The 16,984-nt window shown below is 36.4% G+C and overlaps 4 protein-coding genes across 13 annotated transcripts; 2 read left to right on the top strand and 2 right to left on the bottom strand.

Annotated features, from left to right (window-relative positions):
• The first annotated feature begins 2,058 nt into the window (after positions 1–2,058).
• Positions 2,059–5,550, top strand: LOC140986142 (calreticulin-like). Its single transcript, XM_073454172.1, has 14 exons — positions 2,059–2,201; positions 3,039–3,146; positions 3,237–3,429; positions 3,526–3,784; positions 3,890–3,946; positions 4,024–4,071; positions 4,164–4,250; positions 4,327–4,384; positions 4,476–4,543; positions 4,624–4,719; positions 4,834–4,881; positions 5,034–5,063; positions 5,163–5,267; positions 5,360–5,550. The coding sequence occupies exons 1-14, from the start codon at positions 2,087–2,089 to the stop codon at positions 5,369–5,371; spliced, it is 1,284 nt and encodes a 427-aa protein (XP_073310273.1). The 5' UTR covers positions 2,059–2,086; the 3' UTR covers positions 5,372–5,550.
• An 854-nt stretch (positions 5,551–6,404) lies between these two features.
• LOC140986140 (uncharacterized) lies at positions 6,405–10,298 on the top strand. Of its 8 annotated transcripts, none has more exons than XM_073454168.1 (4): positions 6,405–6,590; positions 7,273–8,601; positions 8,701–9,651; positions 9,766–10,298. In XM_073454168.1, the coding sequence occupies exons 2-4, from the start codon at positions 7,273–7,275 to the stop codon at positions 9,814–9,816; spliced, it is 2,331 nt and encodes a 776-aa protein (XP_073310269.1). In that variant the 5' UTR covers positions 6,405–6,590; the 3' UTR covers positions 9,817–10,298. The 8 variants fall into 8 exon arrangements, with proteins under 8 accessions (XP_073310269.1, XP_073310268.1, XP_073310267.1 ...); XM_073454167.1 differs by having other exon boundaries at positions 7,269–8,601; XM_073454166.1 differs by having other exon boundaries at positions 7,217–8,601.
• Positions 10,299–10,415: 117 nt separating this feature from the next.
• Positions 10,416–13,968, bottom strand: LOC140986143 (exonuclease DPD1, chloroplastic/mitochondrial). Of its 3 annotated transcripts, none has more exons than XM_073454176.1 (4): positions 13,824–13,968; positions 11,460–12,038; positions 10,928–11,133; positions 10,416–10,843 (listed from the first exon to the last, which is right to left on the bottom strand). In XM_073454176.1, the coding sequence occupies exons 2-4, from the start codon at positions 11,990–11,992 to the stop codon at positions 10,665–10,667; spliced, it is 918 nt and encodes a 305-aa protein (XP_073310277.1). In that variant the 5' UTR covers positions 11,993–12,038; positions 13,824–13,968; the 3' UTR covers positions 10,416–10,664. The 3 variants fall into 3 exon arrangements, with proteins under 3 accessions (XP_073310277.1, XP_073310274.1, XP_073310275.1); XM_073454173.1 differs by lacking the exon at positions 13,824–13,968 and adding an exon at positions 13,382–13,801; XM_073454174.1 differs by lacking the exon at positions 13,824–13,968 and adding an exon at positions 12,544–13,359.
• A 734-nt stretch (positions 13,969–14,702) lies between these two features.
• LOC140986948 (uncharacterized) lies at positions 14,703–16,637 on the bottom strand. Its single transcript, XM_073455369.1, has 2 exons — positions 16,190–16,637; positions 14,703–15,400 (listed from the first exon to the last, which is right to left on the bottom strand). Exons 1-2 carry the CDS (start codon positions 16,533–16,535, stop codon positions 14,877–14,879), a joined length of 870 nt encoding a protein of 289 aa, XP_073311470.1. The 5' UTR covers positions 16,536–16,637; the 3' UTR covers positions 14,703–14,876.
• Positions 16,638–16,984: the final 347 nt, after the last annotated feature.

Genomic DNA, 16,984 nt, shown 5'->3' with positions numbered 1-16,984 from the left:
TTCTTAAAAAGTTCGATGTTTTCTTGAAATTGCATTTAATATCATAGTTTTGATCTCCAGTTTCTCTCAAAGAATTGCACGGTGGATTTTTTTTGAGTTACATAAATTTTTGTCATGACCTGTGAAGATTATAAGTGCTATCATCTATGCCATCTCCGCGGAATTTTTCCTGAACTCAGCAACAAGGACAAGACCTTACATTTACAGTTCCTGGTGAATCAATAACAAAAGCTCGACTGCGGTGGTGGATACATGAAATTGCTCGGTCGTAAAGTTGATTAAAAGAAATTCGGTGGCGATATCTCATGCATACATGTTATTTATTTGATCATTGTTACCGAATAATTGTTTATGTTTGGACAGACATATGTGGCTACAACACCAAGAAAGTCCATGCAATTTTTAGTACCAACCAATTGATCAAGAAAGATGTCCCCCAACTGAGCCATGTCTATACTTTTATTCTCGACCTGATGTCATTTACAAGAAGCAAACTGGTAGCTTATATTCGGACTGGGATCCACTCCCTCCAAATAGAATAAAGGACACTGATGCCAAGAAAGTTTGTTGGTTCGATGTAATCAGTCATATATTCATGTTCATCACTGACCAACACCCTAAAGATTGGGATGATAAGAAATTCATTCCTGATCCCAAAGACAAAAAAACCAGATGTGCTCGAGTTAGATATCATTTCGTTACTCATGATACATATCTGCATAACAACGCCAAAGTGGTATCTAAAGAAAATGGGTAATTGTATATTGTGATTGGATGATGGGATATTTGTGGCGGAATAGGTGAGCCGTGGGGATGTTAAATCGCAATTCCAAATTTTCCCATTTTGTTTTAGAGTAGGTCTCTTGTGAGACGGTCTCACGAATCTTTATCTGTGAGACGAGTCAACACTACCGATATTCACAATAAAAAATAATACTCTTAACATAAAAAGTAATATTTTTTCATGAATGACCCAAATAAGAGATCCGTCTCACAAAAAACGACCCGTGAGACCGTCTCACATGTCGTTTTTGCATTTGTTTTATTAGTCCTAGACTAGATAACTCTTAAGTTGCTTGTTGGTTGTCTTTGATTTTCCCTTACCTTACACTTGAACCAATTGAAAAGATTGTATCAGCCAGATTTTGTTTCTTTAATTGTAATTTGATTTCACAAAATATAAATCAGTTGACCAAGATTATCCAATTATGAATGGAATCAAATTATCCCTGCATTCGGATGAATTTTTGCAATATTTTCGTACAATTTCTACTCTGTATTAAATCAATAGGGATATATTATGTGATGTCAGCCATGTTTGTCCAGTTTTTCAAATAATAAAGAAATTAGAGTTATCAGGCATGCATTGATTATTTCACTCGATAATTGATAACAAAAATTTTAAAAAAATTTATATATCACGCATTTTTATAAACTTTGGTCATGTATTGATGATAAAAAATTTTTGCTATATTTTCTTTGTTATATATTCTGATAAAAGAATGTCAACACACCATTTTGTGTTTTTCGCCAAAGCTTTGCTTGGTTTAGCGTGAGGAAAGTCCAAAGAAAAACGCAACACGTTAAAAATAAGATAACGAAGCCTCATCAAAAGTATAAACTTCAAGAAAAACTTTTATGATACCGTTTATGCTACAAATCTCTCATCCGACTCGGTTAATGATTTTTTATGTAAAAAATATTTTTTTTATAAGTATAGATCGGATAACGTAAACTTACCCTACTAAATTCAATAGGAGAATATTATTTTATCAAAATATAGATATTATATTTTTTGGTCCAAATCTCCTCCATTTATATTTTTCCGTTGAAACCATCATATTTAAGTGCAAAATTATTTAAAAAGTTACTTTAACGCGTAGTCTTTAATAAAAAAAAATTCAAATACTTCAAACCAAGCAATTCGTGTAACTCCCAATAAATACTTGCCACGTGTCAGAAGTGACAGCTAATCATGACGTGTTGACATTCTATTCGTTGGAACACCTGACATTCCACGTCATGCAGATGATATATATAAAAACATCATCCTGGAATTCGTTTCTGTCACTCTTAGCAATCAGCCATGGCAACTGCACAAAGAAGACTCATAAACCCTAATATTCTCTCTCTAGCCCTTGCTTTCTCCCTCCTCCTCGCCACCTCTTCTGCCAAAGTATTTTTCGAAGAGCGTTTCGATGGTATTATTTTCCTGTATAATTCGTTGGATTTGGTTACGTTTTTGTTGCCTGGATCTTAGACGCAATAATGTGAAGTAGATCTGTGATGGTTTTCGAAAATTGTGCTGGTTTATTTCTCAGATTGCTCGTCTTGTTCTCGAAATGCTGAACATTTTGATTAATCTATGAGATGTTAGTTTCTGATGCGATTGTATAATTGTGATTGATGTTGCAGCCTTGTGGGTCTCTTAAATTAATCGGTATGCTGTCAATCCCCGTTCTTTGGGGTAGATTAGATCAGTTGTAAATTATGTTGGTTAAGTGAAAGTAAATATACTTGTTTAATCGGCAATCCTGCTAGTAGTTTGTATTGAATACGGTGATTGTACTTGAAGGAAATTGTATTGGATGGTCGATTGCTTGGTGGTAATTCTTTTCCACATTTAGGTCCAACTTGTCGAAGAATCCTTTGTTTATCCATACTAAAATGAACCTTGTCTTCTACTCGTTTACACAAAGAGTAGCAAAATAGTATCTTTCCAATTGATATAGATGATTACTAGTATTTTAAGAGAATTATGCTAGAGTTTAATTATTTTATGGTAGAGGAATGATCTGGACGTGTGAGAACAAATTACCATACAAGCTTGTTGAGTACTTCATATCCTAGAGTTGGAGCTATCCTACTATACTGACAAGTTTCAATCCATTATTCAGTTTCCTCATATCCGAAAAAAGATTAACCTTTTTGCCTACAGAAAAAACAGACAAAAGATTGTTATTTCTTTAATTAAATGAAGCAACCACTTCATATGTTTCTTGTTGTGGTTCTGATTGTCGTTTGGCTGAATGTTTAAGATGGATGGGAGAATCGGTGGGTCAAATCTGACTGGAAGAAAGATGAGAGTATGGCTGGAGAGTGGAATTACACCTCTGGCAAATGGAATGGAGATCCTAATGATAAAGGTAGAAATATCCTTGTGCCGCGTGCTTACCGTGTATATTGTGCGTCCTTGTATGTTTAAAAGAGATGCTTGTACACGTATGTTTCTCCAGGTATCCAGACCAGTGAAGATTACAGGTTTTATGCCATCTCCGCTGAGTTTCCTGAACTCAGCAACAAGGATAAGACCTTAGTTTTCCAGTTCTCTGTCAAGCATGAACAGAAGCTTGACTGCGGTGGTGGATACATGAAATTGCTCAGTGGTGAAGTAGATCAAAAGAAATTCGGTGGTGATACACCTTACAGGTGATGAACACTCACTATTTGTTGGTGAAGTATTCTCTTCGCTAAGTTTCTTTGACCTATTTATCACTGATTGGTTGTGTTTGTTGTTGACTGCAGCATTATGTTTGGACCGGATATCTGTGGCTACAGCACAAAGAAAGTCCACGCAATTCTCACCTACAATGGTACTAACCAATTGATCAAGAAGGATGTACCCTGTGAGACCGACCAACTGACTCATGTCTATACTTTCGTCCTCCGACCTGATGCTACTTACAGCATTCTCGTTGACAATGTTGAGAAGCAATCTGGTAGCTTGTATTCTGACTGGGATCTTCTCCCTCCAAAGAAAATCAAGGACACTGATGCCAAGAAGGTGCGTTTGTTCACTTCCGCTGGAGTGCTGGACATCGTTTTTTCCAGCCATAAATGCTCTAGTACTTTATATTCTGATGCTATTCTTTCTATATTTTGATGATAGCCTGAAGATTGGGATGATAAGGAATACATTCCTGATCCTGAAGACAAGAAGCCAGAGGTAAAATAATTTCCTAATTTATTTACGAATTCTTTGTATTTCGTGACATCACGGACATCGAAGTTTTATTTCCACAGGGTTATGATGACATTCCGAAGGAGATTCCGGATTCTGATGCCAAAAAGGTAATTGAATAAAATTTTGTACTCTTTTCTTGTGCACGAATGAATCAGAGCCTAGTAGTTAATGACTTGTGTAAACTGCTCCCTGTTTGCAGCCTGAGGATTGGGATGATGAGGAGGATGGCGAGTGGACTGCACCGACGATTCCCAACCCTGAGTACAAGGGCCAATGGGAAGCAAAGGTGTGTGGGATCTCATTTCCAGTTTATTCGGTTTTGATATTAAATGGATGCTAATTACCCGTTTCTGCATCACTAGAAAATTAAGAATCCGAACTACAGTGGCAAATGGAAGGTACCAATGATTGATAACCCAGGTGATTTGCTGTTTTTTCAGCATTTGGGCCAGGTGCATTTTCCTGGTTCCTCAAGGTCTCGAATTTGTTTAATATCTTGGTGTGGTTGCAGACTTCAAAGATGACCCAGATCTCTATGTTTTCCCGAATTTGAAGTATGTAGGCATTGAATTGTGGCAGGTATAGGAATCCTAAATGTTTCCTTTTTATTCCAGTTGACTATATTTACTTGTGTTAATTGGTGACATAAAATCTTAAAGGTGAAATCTGGAACCTTGTTTGACAATGTCTTGGTGTCTGATGACCCTGAGTATGCTAAGAAGCTAGCCGAAGAAACATGGGGCAAACAGAAGGATGTATGTTTGTTTGGTTTTGTGTTCTCTCGTCTGTTTTCTTAACATCAACATCCCTACTTAAGATTGACAAAAAGTTGTCTCTTTGCTGATGCGCGACTGATGTTGGTATCGCAGGCTGAAAAGGCTGCTTTTGACGAGGTAGAAAAGAAGAAAGAAGAGGAGGTAAGAACACATACCTTTTCATATCCTATTTGGTAGCGTGTCCTATCACCATTCATTGTTTTTTTGACTTTTATGGTCTATTTTTATCCGGAATAAGACTGATTCTGATTTGCGAGTGACTTCAATTTTATTTTCCTGGTATTTCTATTCAGGAATCGAAGAATGATGCCATTGATTCCGATGTGAGCAGCAAATTCTTTCTTCAAAACACAGGCTGAGTGATGCCTTTATTAATCATTTGTATCCCGAATCCCTCACCTGTTGCACGCTTTGAATTACAGGCTGAGGATGGAGAAGATTCTGATGCGGACTCAGAATCCCACGAAGCCAACGATGATGTCAAACTGGATTCTAAGGAACAAGATGAAGCTGAGGACGATGTGCATGTAAGGGTTTTACTTTGTTTGACATTTAATTTGTGTAGCATTCAAAGTTATATTCCGAATGAAATAGTTCATATCTGGTTGTATATGTGCAGGACGAATTATAGGATGCTTGGTGGGCAGTGAGAGATTTTCTTAGCTAGAGGCTCATCAACCAGATGTGGAACATTTTTATCGAAAATGAATTGTTTGAGGCTAAGCTTTGTAGCTTTTAATTTGAACTCTCGAACCAAATTGTGAAATCTACTTTATGTTTTGAGATAGAATCAGATTGATATTTTAGCCATTGTTTATGTTACTTATTTCATCGCCCAATCTACTTAATAACGAGAACTACTTTCGAAACGTGAATGTTTTTATATATATTAATTCAATAATATCATTATATAATATTTTATATAGAAAAATCAAATAAACGAGGTTCCCTTACTTAACCAGTTTACTCCATATCCGATCAAATGTCGTTTTTTTTTTTAATCTGAGAGTGATCGAAGGTCGTTTTCTGTAGTTTAAACTTGTGAATGTTGTTGTATTAGAAACATCGAGATAAATTATTAATGGTTTTAACGTAATATAATATAATTGTCGTACCATAGAATTCTGGTTTGTCTGTTTCCACCTGGAAAATATCCACATCATTTAACATGTCGTTTGGTGGATCATATATACTTGGATGATAATTAGAATTTAGAGGTAAACACTGTATATTGGGAGCGTGGTCGAGATAATATATTTTAGCCTTGGAGGGTCGAAAAGGGTTAACGATTCTTGAATTTGAAATGATTAGCCGATTGTTTTACCTACAAAATAACTATGGTCTCATATATACCATAAAATCCAATCTCAAAAACATTTTTTTGACAGTTCGAAGAAGTATAATTTTTGTGGTTAGTTCAGTGTTATCATTGAGATCGAATTTTGTCATTCATATTTAATTCAATTATAAAAATTTCGTGGGGTAATTATAATTATGATGATATCCTTTTTTTTTTTTTTTACTATTCCATCTAAAATTAATAATTTTCGAAATGTGGGATTAAATTAAAGGCAAGTGGAAATGGATATAATATAAACAATACGTTATTTATTAGTACAATTATTTGTATGCAATAATTTAAGGTTATTATTATTTGTACATTGATAAATATAGAGAGATGGTGCATCGATGCCAACCCCTTCTTCTTCTTCTTCTTCTTCTCTCTCTAGAACTTGTCATTTTCCCCCAATTTTTTCTTCTTCTGTTCTCGTTTGGAATTAATCATGGCATGAATTTCCCACTTTTCTCTTGTGGATAAACACCGCAGCCTGATTAATTGGACTCTACGGGTATTTTGTTTATCCCTGGAAATGAAATTGATTTTTTGTGTTTCTGGCACGCTGAATTGTTTTTTCGATGATTCGGGCGTTTTCTTGGATGTTGAATGTTAATATTGTTTTGATTGGAATAGGATGAAATTGTTCTATTTCAATCTATGGTTCGTTTTTTTCTATTTTGGGGAAATGTGATTGATTTTTGTTAAGTTCGGATATTCAATAGGAAAAGAAGATTGCAGATGAACTTTTTTAGGAGCATTTTTTGCTTTTTTGGGATGTTCAATTTTCTTTCTTTTCTTATCTCTTCTTTGTGTTTTATCGAGAATCTCGATCGAATGATTTCCCGCTTGAGGTTAGTAAGTGTAGATTGCGAATTTTGATCATTTATTGTAGATTTTTTGTTCTTCAGCTATTGGTGCACTTAATTTTTTTGGTGCGGGTAGGGGTTTCCTTGATACAGAAAATCAACGGTAAATTTGCTTTTTTAGTAATTCTTTAGGGCTTAAACAGAAATTGAGCAAGTTCTATGAATCTGGAAAGGTCTGTGGCTGGAAAGCTTATGAGAGAATGAAATAACACGTTGATTCCAGATGTTTTTGGATTGCCATAATGGTTTTTGATTTAATCTCAATCTGGAGGTTGTCCTATACACGATATTTAATCTTTTCTTCCGATTTTGTTGGTGCATAGCCAGATGGCTAGAGGTGGAAAATTTGGATTGAAGCGGGAGGCCAGGAACAACATTCCATTGAGTAGAAAAGGTTCAGATGAGTCTGACGAAGATTACACCGTGGGTGAAGATGAGGATTTCAATGAGTCAGAGGATGAAGATTGTTCTCTTGCTGAGGATGAATCAGAAGATAGTCTAGGAGAATTTGTGGAAGAGGAAGAGGAAGAGGAGGAGCCGGTTACGATAAAAAAGAAGGTTAGGAAACCTGGAGGTGGAAAGTGTGTTCAAGGGAGAAAGAAGAATGGATTTGCAAAGGGAAGAAAGGAAAAGATAACGTATAGTGAAGAAGAGGATTATGATGATGACGTCGACGACGACGACGACGACTTTTTTGTCTCTAAGCTGAAAAGAAAACATACGCTGGCATGGCAAGAAGAGGAAGATGACGATGTCGAAGATTTGTTGGACGGTTTTGATCTCAAAATACCAAGAACAAGTTTTGAAAAAAAGAATGGTGGTTATAAGGAGAAGGCTAGAAAGAGCACTAAAGTTTTAAATCAAAAAGTAGAGGAAGAAGGTGATTATGATGATTCATACGAAGACGATGATGAGGAATTTACACCAGATGAGGTTGATGGCTTTGATGAGGAAGAGTTACCTGCCACAAAAAAGAATAAGGTTGGCAGGCTCAGGGTGCAGGAGACTTATATTGCCAGAGGAAAAAGGAGAAAGAGGAATACTGAGGTCTTGAAGAAGACTAAAAGGAAGGAACCTGTGATAGAAAAAAGTTTGAGGAAAAGAATCAAATCTGATCATGGTGAGTCTTCGCTTAAGAATCATGTGTTTCTGAAGAAGAAAAAGGACCCTAAACCTGTTCAAGGAAGGAGAAGAAAACCGAGTTTAGATTATGATTCAGATTTCGTGAGTTCCGGGTCAGTTGATTGTGAATACAGAGTCTCTGAAGAAGAGAGAGAACAAGTTAGAGAGGCTAGTGAATTTTGTGGAAGTGTGGCCACTGCTTTGAGGAGTTCAAATGCTTTGAAGATGGTTAAAGAAGAAGAATTTTTGCCTCTGCAAAGAAAATGCCCAGGAAGGAAGGGCAAGGAAAAGGTGGTAGACATGAATGTTGCAGTAGGAATGCAAGTTTGTGGGATATGTCTGTCCGAAGAGGGGAAGAGGACTGTCCGGGGAATGTTAAATTGTTGCAGTCATTACTTTTGTTTTACTTGCATTATGGAGTGGTCAAAGGTAGAATCACGATGCCCCCTCTGTAAGCAAAGGTTCGCAACTGTTTGTAGAACTGCTCGAGATGATTTAAGAGATTTAGTTATTCAAGTTCCTGAGCGGGATCAGGTATTGGAATGAAACCATCTTTTTAAGTTTAGGATATTTAGAACTGTTTAGCTGCGAAAATATATACTTATTTGTCTCAGTATTGATGACACTTTACAGGTGTATCAACCATCAGAGGAAGAGCTTCGAGGCTACCTTGATCCATATGAGAATGTTCTTTGTACTGAATGCCTGCAAGGTGGGGATGATGCTCTCATGCTTCTTTGTGACATCTGTGATTCGCCTGCGCATTCTTATTGTGTTGGTCTTGGACGTGAAGTACCTGAAGGAAATTGGTACTGCGATGGCTGTAGACCAACAGCTCTTACTTCCTTGAATGCTCCACATTTGAATCCTACTCTTGATCTTGGTGCAAGTAACAATTTGCCTGTTATCTCATCACCTGTTGCCACTGTTCGTGAAACTTTTGATCTCAATGAATTATACGTACCGGAAACCCCACTGACTCAAGTAGCCATACCTTCTCCATCCCCGAGACATTCTATTGGAGATACTCAGGCTACGTCACCTGGTTCTGGATCAGGTGCATTTACCTTGTTCGAAAGACGTCGAATTCAGCGACAGATCCACCAACTTCTTAATGGCAGGGGCCACCCACTTAATAACAGGAGTAGACAATTAGACGGAAATGATGCTGTTTCCCCTGTGACTGTGATTAGCCTTTTTGGTTCTCAAATTACTCGTGACGGGGTATTAGCACCTCAACATACCGTTAATCAATCAAGAATGGCACCACAAAACATCCATCGCCAGGGAAGGTTACCGGAGAATTCGACGCCTTTGTTGTATCGTAGGGAAGTCATGTTGCCAAGATTAAGCAGTTTGAGGGGACATGTACTTCATAATCAAGCTTCTACATCCACGAATCACACTTTTGATGGATTGGCACACGGAGAATTTGTTGGTATCAATGAAAGAATCAGCCGGGATATGAGTAATCAGCAACTTTATCCTTGCAGTAGTACATCGAACACTGGATCTGAAGCTAGCATGTCTCCCTTTCAATTTAGAGAGGTTCATCTCTCCCTTCGAAAAAGAACGTCTGCATTAGTAATAATTTTAATGTTCTACGTGGTGGATTTCTACTTGTTTCAGGCCTATCATTTATATGGAACCTGTCTTCTGTCTTCTGTCTTTTAATTATTTCGAATTTCTTGGATGCAGGTTCCAGTACCTTCAAGGACATTGCAAGGATCTATGCGCACCCCTTTTTAGCTGCACATGTTCTTGAGGACCAAAGTAGTAAACCGAAAGCACACACGACCCTTAATCTGTTATCATGCTCATCTATTATCGACTGGTTTATCAGAAATCTGGTGTCCCAAGTTCATGTTCTTTGCAGATGGCAGAGTTGATCCTGGCTCACATGATCTACAGACATGTTCTGATGCGTGATCTGCGTTTCTGGACGACTGATATATGTTAATTAAATCATTTTTTGAATTTGTTTTACAGATTCAAGTCACTCATTTGCACACATGGAACAAGAATTAAAAAGTTATTTAGAACAAAAATCTGAGCTTCTTCCTTTCATGTTGACAATAGAAATAGCGAGTACTAGAAGTGGAGCTGCTGGTACCCATTTGTTGTTGATAGATGAAAACATGGGAGAGGCAACCGGTTTCCAAGCTATTTTATTACATTTAAAATTGTTTGTCATATTTATATACAAATGGCTTATTTTTCTCGATTTTTTTCATATTGGAGCAATATTTATTACTCATCAATGGAAATGAGTGAATCATCATAAATATTTAATTTTTGTTTCTAAAACGAAAAAAATTAAGAATGTTATATTGGATGCAGCAGGAATATGTTGACTGTTGCTTCCTGAAAATGGAACCAGTTCTTAAATTCATTCCAAGAGGCTAACTTTACAACAAACCAATCTAATCTTAGCTAGTATGATCATTTGAAAGAATCAATACAACAAGAAAGCGAGCGTAGGCGGGAATGATTGATATTTCTTGAGATATGAGATTGAGTAAATCTGGTGGTGTCTGGTTGGTCTTCCTGCTATTCCAACGTAAAATAAATCTCAGCCAGCAGTCCCGACAATGCTCCTACTTAAACGATCCCCGGATCAGGTCAGATATTGGCACTTTAAGGTCGTAAGTCAACCTTTGTAGAACTAACGCTAACGAGTGCACATCCGAAAGAGCTCTATGAGCAGATCCAACCAATGGAATGTTATAGTGTTCCCTTAGGCCTTGCAATGATATCTTTGAAGGAACCTTCGATCCTAGCAGCCAAATGACATTTACTACAACATTTAATATTATGCACCAAGAGAGGCAAGTGGAAAAGAAAAGGAAAACGAAAAAACCTTTGGACTTCATCAATGCACGAGCCAGTGGAAGAGTGTCAGCGAACAACCAATCTTCAGGAATCTCGTATGAAGATCGACTAAACTCATTTTTCAGAAAAGGGATGTCAAAAGTGCGGCCATTATGAGCTACAAACAAAACGACTCCACCAGGAATTTGGCGGCTTCTAACATATTGGAGTATGATAGGAATAAGGTCCTTCATCCTACAAAACCAAACTAGAATAAGAGTCGAGTCGTATTATTGATCAGACAAAAGCCATACCTTTTCGGCGTTCCAATGCTAAAAGCATGGTCTGGATTCAATTTTCTGGACATCATTTTCATCTGAGGTAATGAAATTAAATCTCTCTCAATTTCTGGATGGCAAGTATCGGTAAATTATGCATCCCCAGAGAGAGAGAGAGTGCCAAAATTCTTTTAGCAGCAGAACAATAATTTATGCTTGCCAGTCAATTTCTTAGACATAAATTACATAAGGGAACATCAATGTGTTAAGAAATAGTCTAGAAACAAACGTTTTTGTAAGTACCTGGGTACGTTTGATCTGTTAACCATGTGAGTAGAAATGCCATGAAAACGTGCATTTGTCACATCACGCCCCGGATTTACAAGAGTCTGAAAAGTGCTGTTTTCACCCCCTCGAAGATCTTGAAATGCTATCTCAATTATTCGATCACACTCTCTACTCAACCCAGTGGTTTCAATGTCGAAACAGATAGTAGTCACGTTCTTGGCCAAGTCAATGTAGTACTGATCTGTTTCTGATTTAATATTTTCTAGTTTACAAGTATTCAACTTGGTGCTTTTACTTTCAGAAACTATCTCGTTTCTTATACTCGTTTTACGTGTTAACTTCTCCTTGCTTCCACTTGTTTCTGTATTTATGGTTCGTCTGGTCCATCTCTGCCCTCTTTTGAGCTCATGTTTATCTGTGCAAAGAACTGTTGTGCTGCTGCCATTCCTAGTTAATTTGTAGAAACCTCCCCACCAAGAATTAGCTAAAGTTTGAATTTTGCATCGGGGCAATTGCAACAGAGAGAAGCACATTGCGACTGTTCTCATCCAACAGGGCCAGATTGAAATTGGTAAGTAAATAAAATGGCTTAACCTGCAGAGGGCAGCACAATGAACAGATCACAAGTGTGATTTTCTGCTTCCCTATAAGTGTTCAAAACATTTAATCTTAATTTGATATTTTTCGCATTGCAACTAATTTACCATGAACAGGAAGCAACATGAACATCAACTACACAACACAAATTAAAAGCTTTTGCACTGAAAAACATAGTGCTTTCTCAGGGCATCCGATTTATCGAGCAAACTTCAAGCTAGATGTTCAATACAAATAAAAAAAACTTCATGTTCAAATGTAAGGAATTCCAGAAAAGATGGGATGAAATGTCAGCGAAACATATGCTTCATATGATATGTATAACAAAGCATCGAACCTCATACACTTAAGTAGAGGTCCAATACTACACTAAAAGTCTGAATCTTGGAATGCTTTCTCATATTTTAAATAGCTTGTGCTGAATTAGTCGTAAAAAATTTAAAATAACAAAAAACAACTAATTAAAAAAAAGACTAATCAGCCAAAACTCGAAATTGCCAACCCTATCCAACTCAGGGCAGTTGAACTTCCAGTAACAACCCACAATTTCAGTTTCGCCATTCACCAAATCTGAAAACATGGATCTATTGTGAAATAAATTTTATTAGCATGCATCGGAGAAACCAACTAAAATTAGATAAAATAAACGATCAATTTTTGACAAGATCGTAAATTATGGGTACAACCATATGATTGTAATGAGTAATATCAGATCACAATGGATAAATGAGATAGAGTACGACCATTTGAGCTAAAATCAATATGTCATATTTACGAGTCCTAGTACTATAGCGCTGATAATAAACTGTTTTATCATATTAGGAAGCTAAGCTTAACACATGGGAACCCTAAACTTTACTTCTTCACATTCTTCAATGTGATAAAATCTAGGAATACAAGTCATTTGCAAATCCTATGCTTTCAAACATATCCATATCCTCAATCGCACTTTAAGTAACAAAGAGTAACTTTATATGAAAAACTCTTCAAGCAGCATCAAGACTTTACATTCAATTTCAGACTTTCCCAGGAGCAAAGAATGCAAATACTCTACTGCCAAACCAAAAATCACAGTAAATTTAAGTTCATGTAGAATAGTAATGCTGAAAAATACTGTAAATCCACATGAAACATAAACAATAAAATCCTTACCACAGCACAAGCTCGAACTCTTTCACTAGAATAACTTCTTAGACCTTTTCATTCAACTAAAGCAGAAACTAACTCTAAACTACTACTTAGTAGGAACACGAAAAGTGAAAACTGAGAAAAATAGTCAAGAAACTATAAAGTCCCGGACATTCTTAATGGACTTTTTAACATATTCAAAGGATTAATACCCATGACTTTGAAGACTCTGCGACAACCCAAAAAATGTTACTTTAAAAATAGAACAGCAACACTGACCCCGTGAAACCAAACCCATAGATCGAACTGAAATCTTAAAAATACTTTTTCCCCATTTCATGATGTCATGCTGAGAAGCAAAATAAAATTGTATCAACGACCGAAATGATTAAGGAAAATTGTACAAGCGGTAACATTAATGAAGTAACCCATTAATTCCATCAAAACCCGTCAAAAATATCCAGAAAATAAGCTCTTCTTCCGCACCAAACACACAAATCTAACTGAACCCACGAAAAAAAAAAACTAACACGTTTCTCATTAGAGAACATCAAGAGCAGAACCAATAATCAAATATCACACAATGAATTGAAAAAAGACCAAAGAAATGCAATACAAAAAGAGCAAAAACAAACAAGCCGGAAAAAGACATGCCTGATAGAATGCAAAGCCTTGAATAAAAAACCAATCTTGAAATTTCAGCAAATGATGTGGGTATAAATAAATGATATACAGGAAGTTGATTGTGAAGAGAGGAAAGAATTTTGGGGAAGTTCAAGTCTGTATGAAATTGTGGTAATCTTGGTCGCAGTGTCCTACAAAAGTGGGGGTCAACAGGCCCGATCCATGTTTCTAGGCCCACTATTTGCTTTCTCAATACTTGTGTTCGAAATACTTCAATTCTTAAATTTTTTTCAAGTCCATTAATAAATTTTTTATATGTATTTAAGTGACTTTTATGTTAAAACTATCTTGCTTAATATCTTGCAATTAGTTTATAAATTTATTAGTGTTTTGAAATATGAATAGAATAAACTCATACTCAGCTTGAATGTTTACATAATAGATAGATCTCAATTATTAAACTTGAATTTAAATTCTGAGGTGGATGAAAATATAATCCATAACAATACATTTCAAGTTCGTTTCGTCGTAATGAAATTTACTGTGTTTGGTTTGGTTTCCTCACAGTGTGGTTGGTTGAATAAAAATGAGATTAGGAATTGGTTACAGTGTGTTTCAGTTCGATTGCAAGAAAAAAACGGGATTTGATGGAATTTGGTATTAGAAATACCATTTTAAATCTTTGAAAAGATTTTGAAATGGTAATGGAATTGTGTGCTTTCTTTTAAGCATGAAAATGAACCCAATGAATTTGATAATAGAAATACCATTTTAAACGTTTGAAACGATGAGATTTCAAAATGGAGTCGTGCTATCTTTTAAGCGTGAAAATTAACCTTTCCAGACTCAAAAAAAATCCGCTCGGTTAACCAAGATCGCATTCAAACTGGCGTTGCATAGTAAGCAATATAAGAGAACCCGACAACAATGACATTTAACTCAAAATTTTGAAAATCACCAAAAATAAACAATGAAAATGCAAAAATTTGTAAATCCGACACGAAAACCAAAAGTGTCCCAATTTGATTTGAGTCAGACCTGACCACGAAACTTACAATGGATCCATCCAGTGAAAAGAAATAACTAGTTTGCCCTAGGAGCAGCCCATTCGACTCGGAGGATGAGATTGTCATAACCATACCCATTAAGCTTGTTGATAGCTCTCTCGGCATCTTCTCTGCTCACAAAGTTGACAAAACCAAAACCTCTGCTGGTCCCTGTCTTCTGATCAACTGCAACATAAACTCGACTCACCGCACCAAATGGACGGAATAACTCGAGTAAGTCAGGCTCCCTGGTGTCTTCAGAAAGATTAGTGACCCTAACAGAGTTCTCTTCATTTCTGCGTCTCATGTCAGTACCAGTTCTCTCAGTGTTAACCCCGGGTCTCATGCTTGGAGGAACATATGTACCTTTTGGAGGACCTGTTGTGGTAGAAAGGGATTCGAGCGGTGGCTTATCCATGAAGCTCTCACTCTGTTGGTTTAGATCCTTGTAAGGACACCGTGAAGTCCAGTGATCCCCCTTCTTACCGCAGGTCCTACAAACCATGAGAACTCCTTGACCTAGAGAATCAACAGGTGCCTTATTCTCCTCTGGCTTAGTACCTATATTCAATTTATCAATTAATAAGAATGCTAAAATGAAAATAGATACGAAGGAATAGAGGTAAAAAAATAAATAAATAATTAGAAAAACACTAAACAACCTAGTGCATTTCGAAAAATTAGTAGCAACTAGCAGGAAAAGAGAAACAGCAGAAAAAAGTGACAACAATAATCCTTGACTCATACCAGGTAGCAACAACAACTACAGCCGCTATCACAGCATGCCTGAAATTAAAAGAAAACATAACTACTAATATACGTGATGTTCCACAACATATGCGATAAGGAGAGCAGGTGCATCGGAGCCACGGTGAAACGTTAACATCACGCCTAATTGAAGTTATATCCACACATAATATTCTATAATCTAAATGCATGAAAAAACAATGATATACCTAAAATCCACATCACAATTTACATAATTTAAAACAAATCGTACATCAAAATTCGTTAGAAAAAGGGTACTAAATATAAAAAATGACAATCAGGAGACCTCCTATTAGCTCGAGCTCTTGCAAAATGTCATGTCTAACTCTATCTTCGTAATCCCCAATTTACAAGTCTCGAACTTGTTAGATTACAACCTCAGTAAATTTTCCATCAAAATACTTGGATCAAATTTGAACTGATTATTTTGTAGATCACAAAAACATCAAACCACAACCAGTATCAATTCATAAATGATAGATCATCACTCTCAATCTCTCTAACAATCCATTCAAATGAAAAACAAAGAAAGAAATATTCATCGGATAAGAAAACAAATATTTAATGCGTAGTTCGCAATACCGGGGGCGCGTGGCCGTTCAAGGACAATTTCTTCAGTGGAGACCATGGTGAGACGGCTGCCAACATCCACGTGTACCGCATCGCCGAACTTAGACCACGAGCGGCGCTCGACAGCGTGCTTGCTGAGGCGCGCGTTGGCTAGCTTCCGGATCCGCGTAGTAGTGGTAATCTCGACCTTGTTTCCATCTCCGTTGAACTTATATTCAATCAGTTTCTTAATCCCATTCGCATCGGGACCAATCACTTGCTTCGGCGGCAGAAAAAAGTCTAAATCCTCACCATCGTCGTCCTCTTCAAGCTCCCCCCACCGTATCTTGCTCGGTTGCGTTGCTGCATCCACCGTCATCTTGATATCAATCTACACGGAAGGAAATTAGGGTTTTCGTTAACCGGATGATACGAGAGAAATGAAGTTGAAATCATTTTTAGTCATCCATATTCATTCATTCTATTTGAGAATACATTTTATAAATAATAATAATAATAATAATAATAATAATAATAATAATAAAGTTCGAGAAGAAATTAAGGCCGGCCAGGTGTTGAGTATTTGCAAAACACCGTAATTTCAATAACAATTATGTAATTAAATAAATTTGAAGAGAGAAAAAAAAATAAACTCGTAATAATTTAGATTAAGTACTGAGTTTGTTTTAAACTAAAAGTTATATGATTTAATCTTAATTTTGATTAAAAAAAATATTTTAAATCTCAATGGTTTATTTTTAAGAAAATACTATGATCAACATTTTTACAGCAATTTATAGAACTGAATTTATTCAAACAAACATATAT

Source organism: Primulina huaijiensis, chromosome 10 (assembly GCF_012295235.1).
Source record: "Primulina huaijiensis isolate GDHJ02 chromosome 10, ASM1229523v2, whole genome shotgun sequence".
Lineage (NCBI taxonomy): Eukaryota > Viridiplantae > Streptophyta > Magnoliopsida > Lamiales > Gesneriaceae > Primulina > Primulina huaijiensis.
Note: the sequence above shows the minus strand (reverse complement) of the source record. Positions and strands in the feature narration are given on the sequence as shown.